The 9,455-nt window shown below is 40.8% G+C and overlaps 1 protein-coding gene across 1 annotated transcript in view; it reads left to right on the forward strand.

Moving 5' to 3' along the window:
- The window catches only part of STX1B (syntaxin 1B), a 62,030-nt gene extending 54,078 nt beyond the window's left edge, over positions 1-7,952 (forward strand). The window contains exons 7-10 of the mRNA XM_087714095.1: positions 120-193; positions 1,427-1,564; positions 3,711-3,821; positions 4,474-7,952. Coding sequence (XP_087570221.1) covers positions 120-193; positions 1,427-1,564; positions 3,711-3,821; positions 4,474-4,554 — 404 coding nt within the window. The 3' untranslated portion in view covers positions 4,555-7,952. The remainder of the gene's footprint in view (positions 1-119; positions 194-1,426; positions 1,565-3,710; positions 3,822-4,473) is intronic.
- The last annotated feature ends 1,503 nt before the right edge of the window (positions 7,953-9,455 follow it).

Below are 9,455 nucleotides of genomic sequence, written 5' to 3' on the forward strand. Positions count from 1 at the left end.
AACCAGAGAGGGAGGCAAGGCAGTTAGGGAATCAGCTCAGAAACAAGCTGGATCCTATGAGACAGTGCTATATCACACCATGCAGTTGTTCCTCATGGCTGTGTTTTTCCTTCTTGCAGCTGGCAGGACAACAACCAATGAAGAGTTAGAAGACATGCTAGAGAGTGGAAAGTTGGCGATTTTCACTGACGATGTATGTATCCGGGGCCTCAGTTGGCTGGGGTTAGTAGAACAGGTAGAATGCAGCCTGGAAAGCATGTGGAGTTGCTGAGCATTTCAAAGATGGATCTCCCATGGTTGAAAGGTGGCTGCAATAGCAAGCTCTCAAAGAATTTGTAGACACTATGAATAAGGATGTAAGAATAGCTTTGCTGGATCAGGTTAAGGCCATCATAGTCCAGTATTTTGTTTCTTCTGTTAGACAACCACAGGTCCTTACAATCAGGAGATAGAGACATGTCCTCTCCCATTCTCCTCCTCCTGCAATTTGGAGCCATTTTGTCCTTAATCCAGGGCTAGTGTTAAAACTCCAAGACCAACAGCACTTGACTGACCTTTTTCCCATGAGCTTACCAGTCTTCTTTGAAAGCCTCCGAAATTTGTGACCTTCACCACATCTTGTGGTAATGACTCCCACAGGCAAATTGCATGCTGTGCAAGAAGTGCTTTCTCTTGTCAGTTTTGTCCACTCATTCTCCTTGGATGGTCCCTGGTTTTAGTATTTGAGGGATGGAAAGAAACCTTTTCTTTGACCACGTTCTCCAACTGATTTGGTAGTTAGAATCCAATTGCCAGAATCCAAGGAAGCGAGGGAGATCTGGAATGGGGTAGGAGGGGGAAGAGAGTAGGACAGAAATATCCCACCATCTGCCTTCCTCCTCTCCCTCCTCCCCTCCCTCCTCTTCCTCCATACTGGTGTCCATGTCAGTTTTCATTGTTCCAAATTACTAACCAAAGGAATGGCAGATAGAGAGGATAGAAAGGTAAAGGTAAAGGTTCCCCTGCACATGCGTGCTAGTTGTTTCCGGCTCTAGGGGGCGGTGCTCATCTTCATTTCAAAGCCGAAGAGCCAGCGCTGTCTGAAGACATCTCCATGGTCATGTGGCCAGCAAGACTCAACACCAAAGGCACACAGAGCGCTGTTACCTTCCTACCAAAGTGGTCCCTATTTTTCTACTTGCATTTTTTATGTGCTTTCAAACTGCTAGGTTGGCAGAACTGGGACACGTAACAGGAGCTCACTCCATTATGTGGTGCTAGAGATTCAAATCGCTGAACTGCCGACCTTTCTGCTTGACAAGCTCAGCGTCTTAGCCACTGTATCCCTACAGAGTGGATAGTAGGCAGGAGCAAATGTTGGATTGATACTCATTTCTGTCCTGTTTTCTAATCATGCCCCACATGGTATGGGTTTTTTTTTTTCCAGATCAAAATGGACTCACAGATGACGAAGCAGGCCCTGAACGAGATTGAAACCCGGCATAATGAGATCATCAAACTGGAAACCAGCATTCGAGAGCTCCATGACATGTTTGTGGACATGGCTATGTTGGTCGAGAGTCAGGTATGGAAGGCAAAGATAGAAATAGATGGATGGCAATGTCAGGTTATCTTTCAAGATCACCTGGACTTCTTAGTTTTTTCAAAGACTGGTGAAAATGGGGGAAAGAGAGGGCAGAACAAGAGATAACCAAATAATTTCAGAAACACTGCAAGAATTATTTGTTCACCAGATGTGTCCTAATGCCAGGCTATTCCTTTAAAATCCTACATGATATTGTAGCCTCACTGCATTGCTGTAGCATTGCACTGAGATCTGTTTCTAAGGCTAATGCCCTTTCTTGGAAGTCAGGTGTTGGCAAATGGTGGATCACTTTTTATCATTAGTGGGACCCACCAGTGACTTTTGTTTACCACCAGGCCAAAAGCCAAAATGATAATCTTTACATTTTTATGTAAAGAGCCAAGGTTCTTTACCTTTACATAATGATAACTTTAAAAATTACTTTGTGTTAACGTGCTCTTTTAGTATTACATCTTAAAAATCATTTTAATGTTTTTAAAATATTGTTCTTGTTGATTTGGATTTTTTCTTCTCTTTTGCTATTACTTTATTTAATTTTGTCTCTTTGTAATCTAATTCATTCTCATATTTTAAATGGTATGTTTTTGCTAAGCTGTTGCAGGAGTGTAGGATACATACAGGTAGTCCTCGACTAATAACTGCAATTGAGTCCAAAATTCTTGTTGCTAAGCAAGGCCATTGTTGTGTGGGGTGTACCTCATTTTATGACATTTTTGCCACAGTTGTCAAGTGAATCACTGCATAGTTTTTTTTTAAAAAAAATGCAATCTTCAAGCAAATCTGGCGTCTCTCATTGACTTTAATTGTCTGAAGCTGATGGGAAGATTATAAATGGCTATTATAAGACCCAGGGACAGTGCCAGTGTCATAAATATATGCCAATTGCCAAGCACACTAATTTTGATCACGTGACCACGGGGATGCAACAACAGTTGTAAATGTGAGAAATAGTTGTAAATCACTTTTTTCAGTGCTGTTATAATTTTGAATAGTCGCTAAATAAGTGGTAAGTCAAGGACTGCCTGTATTTCAAATCTATACATGAGGGATTGATACACTGACCACGCATTCTTCTCTGGAAACTTCTAAGTGGGGGCAGTTTACAAGAATTCTGATCCTTTTGTGTACAAAATTTTATTATCTATATGCAAGGGATGTTATTAGTAGGTTTGGAAAATATTCATTAATTTGTAGAACTCTTAAGAACATTAATTTGTAAATTAATTTGTAGAACATTGATTTGTAAAAACACACAGTGAGCTTTGTGAGGAGTAAGCATTATAGATGAGTACAGAATAAGCTGCCTCTGGTGGGCAGAGTGACAGGAAATAGATTGGAAGATTATGAAGAAATATGCAGAGCAACATTCATTGGCACTCCACGCACACGTGATGAGACAAAGAACGAAAATGGAGTCACTGGGGACTGCAGTCATCCCTCCACCTCCGCCCCTGTCAGCTAAAACTGGTACAGAAAATTTTCACTCTGGGATTGCGGTTTGGAGTCATAATCATCAACATCACTTCCCAGAATTCAACCCTTCCTGGAAGCAGTGTTCCTCTTTTCCCCCACGACATTCACACAAGCTCTTCCATCAATTCTCTGATGAGTGGGGAGGTCAGCAACTAGTCAGTGCTGAGAAGAAAAAGAGAGAGAGAGAAAAAAAACAGAGAGAAGAGAGAGAGAAGAGAGCGGGGGAGATGTTTGAGTTCTATTGGGCTTCATGAATTAAAATGTCTATGGAGATTCTCAATCATCCAGATCATGATAGTCCCAAAGGTGGCAGAACTGAAAAAGCTTCTTGGATGAGAAGGAAACATTTTCAAAGAAAAAAACAAGAAAGCCCAATTGCCTTTTGGAAAAAGCATCTTTGGAACATCCTTGAACTGCAGTGAACCACAAATTACATTTATTTATTTAGTGAATAAATAAGAATAAATAAAACCTTACTGAAAGGATTGGCCTTCCATAGATTCATATTCTCAGTTGGCTGTAAAACTGAGGGATGATTTGCACGCTGGTTTTTAGATTTAGTGTCCTTCAACTATTGCTAGGTTGTTGAGAATATCGACTCAACTTGAGCATACAACTGATCCTCCCTTGACTCCTTTCACCCTTGTTTCAGGGTGAAATGATTGACCGCATCGAGTACAATGTTGAGCACTCTGTGGATTATGTGGAAAGAGCTGTCTCTGATACCAAGAAAGCTGTAAAATACCAGAGCAAGGCTCGAAGGGTGAGTAAATGGGGGCTGGTTATTGGAAAAGCAAGGAATTTTGGAATATTGGTAGCCGGAAAGGGGGATGGTACTTTTACTTACTTATGAAGGTATGATCTGGAGATAAGACCAATGGGGAGGGCCAAAGAGTTAAGGAAAGAACAGGAGATCAAAGAAGGACAAGGAAATGGGGGAAAAGGAATAATATAAAAAAAAGAGGCTAGGGTGGTAATCCAGTGGACCTTGGCATGAAATGCATATAGGGATAAATATTTACTTTTTATATTTTGGGAATAAAGACCACCAGATCACTAAGCAAAGCAAGGTGAGGAGAAGGTGAATGACTTGTTTGCTTACTGAGCCATTTTTAAATCACAGATTGTAGTTGATAAAATACAAGGCAGGAATCTGCTCAAACGAAAGTGTTTTCTTCCTATGGTTTACCAGATTACTTTTATGTGCCAACCTCTAGGTTTCAAATGGTGATTTTGTCATAGTAGCATGATGGAACACCTTTTGGTGGTCAATCTTCATAGATTTTATCCGAAGCATTACTAATACTTCTTTGTCTTTTCCCCCCCTTGTCTCTCTCTGTCTCTGTCTCTGTCTCTTTCTCTCTCTTCTCTTCTCTTTCTCTGTCTTGCTCCATGGATTTTCTTGGGTAATGTAGAAGAAAATAATGATTATAATTTGTTGTGTGGTTCTTGGTATAGTACTGGCCTCCTCCATCGGGGGCACTCTTGGGTTGTAAATTAAAGCAAAAAATATTAATAATAATAATATAATAATTTAAAAATTGTACATGCAGTGGATATAACAGCACATGTTCCAGCTACCTATAGATAAAAACAACTTTATTGGGTCAGCAAATCTAAGTTTGTTGTTCGGCATCCATCTCTTCATCCATTTTTACTCATTTGCTGGGCACCAGGGTACCACCCAGAATATTCAGGTATTCTGGGCCTCATCCATGGGCCTTGTTGTCACGCTGTCCTTCCCACGGCACCATAGTCCAAACTGTGTGATTCCTGCCTGCCCCACAGACTTTTCTCCCCTTTCATCTCAGCAGTTAACCCCGTGGGAAGGAATGGCTTATGGTCTTCTTTTCCTACGTGGCATGGGAGAGAGCATAGCCATGAATCAAGCATTCATCTTTGTCAGGCCATCATTTACAATACAGAGAGGTAGGAGAAAAATGCAAAATACTTTAGTATTCAAGCTCGTATATCAAGTACTAGCTTAGGGCCACAACCTAGTACATTTCCTCCCCCCCCCCCCCGCCAGTCATTTAAATGTCACATAGCAGTAGCAAATTGCTCAGATCACCAGTCCTTGCTGAGGGAAAAGAAAGGGTAATCCATACCATCAACCAATGCTAATCTTTCTCTTTCCATAAATGAAATGGGAAAAGCTGTGTGCTGGCATTCCTTAGGGCAACATAGCACATGATTTCCAAGAAGAGGTGTTTTGTTTTGTTTTTTTAATTGAGACTTTTCAGAAATATCAATGTTTTCATTCGTAGGTACCTGGAAAAAAATTGAATCAGTTCTCAGGGCACGATCTATTCACCTACTGCACCCTCCTCCATATGCAGATTTTGCTGCCCTAGCCTAGTATTACCAGCCTCATCTCCTTCCCTTGACAGAAATCTGCATTAGCTCCAGGGCTAGCTAAGCCTGAAGTCAGATCAAAGGGACCAACTCTGCTGCTCAGATATCAAGGGATACTATCATCCTTGAGAACTCTTGTGACTCAATTTCTCAGGCATTCTCAGTGATGGCTCCCATGATACACAAGGTGGAATCCAACTCTGGGAGACATCGGGTACACTGACACAGTCCCTTTCCCCCCAAAGAGCATGCTTGAGCACCATTTACAAGATTTAGCAGATAGATGACTATGGTGTCTGTCTTGACATGGTACTGTTAAACAATACTGCAGCCATCTGGTTTATTGTGATGGAAGGATTGGAAATTTCAGCAGTTTAGCACCGAGTCCTCAGAATAGTGAATGCATCACTTACAAACCTATCCAGAAATCTAGAGACTCATATATTTAAGTGTTAAGAAATAGTGATCATGGCACCCAATCAAACCATGAACATATTAGTATAAATTCTTAATTTTTCTAGTTTAGAATAGTGTTGCAAGGCCATATTGTCCTTGTTCCAGTCTTTGCACCTAGGGGCCAAGGAACAATTTGTTTTACTGCTATCTGACAATGCAAGAAATTAAACAAAAATTAAATCCGAACCCAGCCTTCAATATAGATCCAAGCCAGATGTGATGTTACTCAATTAAGTTGGCCTGGTGTGCATGTTTTTTTAACACCAATAGAAGAGTGGGGTGAACTAGGTCAGATTAAGACTGGGAGGAGAGTGATGGAATTGACATTTAGGGTATCTGAGATTGTTAGAGTGTCAGAAGGAATTACGACCTGGGCTTCCTATTGCTTTAGGAAGAAAGGATATCCCATTTCAAACACCAAGTGTGAGGATTCTTATGAACCTCACAGGACGTTTGGGTATCTTCTGCCCTCTCGAATAGACCCAATTTAGTTCACACTGCCCCCTCTGCCTTTAATATATATTTTTAAAAAATGTATATGCCAGGGTCAACTACAGGACTAACTTCAGATCTAGTTTGGTTTCTCGAGGACCAAAAGAAGTAACTTTGGGCTATGATACACCTTCAGAAATATGACAGGTGCAGGAACAACTTACAACTTTACATTTTGGGTTTTTCTAATTTTTTTAAAAACAAAATTCTTTGTACATTAAGTATAGGTTTTGCCTTCAGCTAATTTGCTCCTAGTTGGAGCAATTCATTCTCTAGAGGCCCTACATCGTGTGATATTTCTGAGGCTACCATTAATTCCAGATTAACTGAGAAATAGGTCAGGCCTCTTGGGGTTCCAATGCCAGAAATCAATGAACAGTTTAGGAAAATTCTTTGTTTTCTGATAACTCACTAAACTTGACAGTGTATGATTGCTATGTGTTCTTTCATAAACTGAGAGACAGAGGAAGGCCTGTCTCCTCGGTTGTTTTCACAGCAAAATATGAGGGCCACAAAAGTAGAGGAATGATCCATTGATTCCACTACTTGTAGATAGATCCTAATAGATCATCTGGAAGGTGCTGCTTCATACATTATGACAACTACTTGGCACCATTAGGAACCTTTCCTGATAGCCTGAGTGCTGCTAAGACACCATTTTTCTTTTATTTTTACTGTGTGCCTGTGTGTGTGTGTGTGCGCGCGCACATGTGCGCATGCCTTGACAGTCTTTACATCCCACCAAATGAAGTAAACTACTTCCACTTTCCAAGATAGAAAAGAAGGAATGCATTTTTGCAGGCAGAGAGAGGAAGGAAGGAAGGAAGGAAGGAAGGAAGGAAGGAAGGAAGGAAGGAAGGAAGGAAGGGAAAGTAGGAAGGGAGGGAGGGGGGAAGAAAGAAAAAGATAGAAAGAAAGAGAAAGAAAGAAGGGAATCTGTTCTTTTCAAGATAGTTACCCACCCCCTGTCCCCATATGCTAGTTTTCTGTGGAATTTTTCTTCTTCATTCCACTATCTCCCACTTCCTTTCCAAATTGGTACAGTCCATAAGTGTTTTGCCCTTTGAATCAACCAAATGCCAAAGTTGGCTCTTAATTCCAAATCCATGTGCTTATCAGCACAGGTTTAAATCTGTTGTACCCATTTCACCACCCATCCCCACCCATGTAGCCTTCCCTCCATGTTCCTTTTTCATGCATAGAGAATCATTAGCTCCACAGAGCAGCTCTTCTATGCAAGCAACCTGTTGGGGCAGCCTTCTCCTGATCTGAGGCCACCGGTTTGGGAGTGGACTGTGCCATGGGATTTCGCTGCCTGTGGAAAACGTGAGCACTTGCTTGTTTTTTCCTTCATGAAAACAAGAACCGTTCTGATTTCTGGCTAGAAAAAGGGGGTCTTAGACCACCTTCTTGTGCTCCTACAAAATGTATCTGGTGCAGGAACAGACCCAAAGCCCATACACATCCAATTGCAAGTCCATATGCTCCTCAAATCCATATGCACCTCAAAGCACCTTGCACAATACAAACACACAAATTAACCCAACTGTTCCTACTTATGCTATGGCATTGGGCTTCACACACACACACACACCAAAAAAAAAACCAAAAATGAGAGTCAGGTATGTTTATCCAAAGGAACCTCTGTGCTTTAACACACTGCCCCACGAGAAACCTTCCTCTGTTACTAGAACAGGGGTCTCAAACCTTGGCAAGTTTATAAGACTAGTGGACTTCAATTCCCAGAATTCCCCACCCAGCCATGCTGAAGTCCACAAGTATTAAAGTTGCCCAGTTTGGAGACTGTGTAGTTGAGTATCCTAAAGTGACCCTCCCACACATGGTGCTCTCAAAACACACTTTTAATTCCCAGAATATCTAAGTTTGGACTACACTGCATGGGGTTATGAAATGCTAAAGTTCAATATGGCCTGAAGACTGCATGTTGAGTTAGACTGTGTAGAGTGAATGTACTACGAAAGAAGGAAGCAATCAAAGGGAACAAGACTGACCCTTGCTGAGTAGTCTGCAATGGTCGGAAATGAAGCCCCTTCCCACTGGCCAAAGGCATTACTGCAGTAATTTATTGTACCCCTTTGTGACATTAGTGAAAAGAGATATTTGTCACACCAAGATGATACAAGGCGTGATGCAGATCTGCCAGCAACCTTAACATCGGTATAACTATGCAGTTATTTCATGAAGCATGCTCTTTGTAAACACCGAGAGTCATTCTTAAATTGTTTAGTGATGGCTTCAATATCGGTAATTTTCAGATTGAAATGTCAGGAGTGTCTGTATTTTCAATGCAATATGTCCATGGTCACCACCAGCTATTGTTTAATATAAGCAGTGGATGTGTTGCGGAATTGTCTTTTTGAAATTTCTATGTAGCAACAAACAATCATGCTAGCACAATCATAGCACTTGGAGATGTGTTTATACAGAATATTCCATTTCTTTAGGATCTTGTAGGGCAATTCCAATGCCTGCTGTTTTCTTACTATAAAGTTTTCTTGGAGTGTAGCTAAGAATGAAGAAGACCTAGCATGAAATGTCAAGCATGAATTAATGTTCTGGACAAAACTTCTTGGTGGGTAGGTAATTCTATAGAGCTTCAGTGTTGGCAGTCTAAATAAACTCGGTGCAGAAATGAGACAAAAATTACTTATTTTTAGTAGAAGGTTGATTAGTTAGAGAAAAACTGAGAATATTAAAATAAACAGAGACCCCGTGAACAACTACTTTGAAGCTTGGTAACAGAGTGCCCATTAAGTAATTTCTAACAGCACATTAAAACGTTCCTAGTTCAGAATGTACTTTGTTTGAGGAATTTGTGAACAGTAATCAAAAACATAACCCAGTCAAGTCAAAAGAGATTCCATCTTCACTGGATATCTTTCATTTTGCATAGTCTCTTTCTTGGGGAAGCTTGTGCTGTTTTCATGAGTCAGTTGGCTCTTCTCAACACGACCCTCAAATTGACACACAGAGCCCAGTAAAAGGTGGGTTCCTTATCTTTTTATAACCACTTCAGTCAAGACACAGCATTTCCTATAGACAATGACAGAACATTTCTATCTAATAGACATCT

Source organism: Thamnophis sirtalis, unplaced genomic scaffold (assembly GCF_051295495.1).
Source record: "Thamnophis sirtalis isolate CommonGarterSnake01/CBP01778 unplaced genomic scaffold, rThaSir2_p1.2 scaffold_4, whole genome shotgun sequence".
In the NCBI taxonomy this organism is placed as follows: Eukaryota; Metazoa; Chordata; class Lepidosauria; order Squamata; family Natricidae; genus Thamnophis; species Thamnophis sirtalis.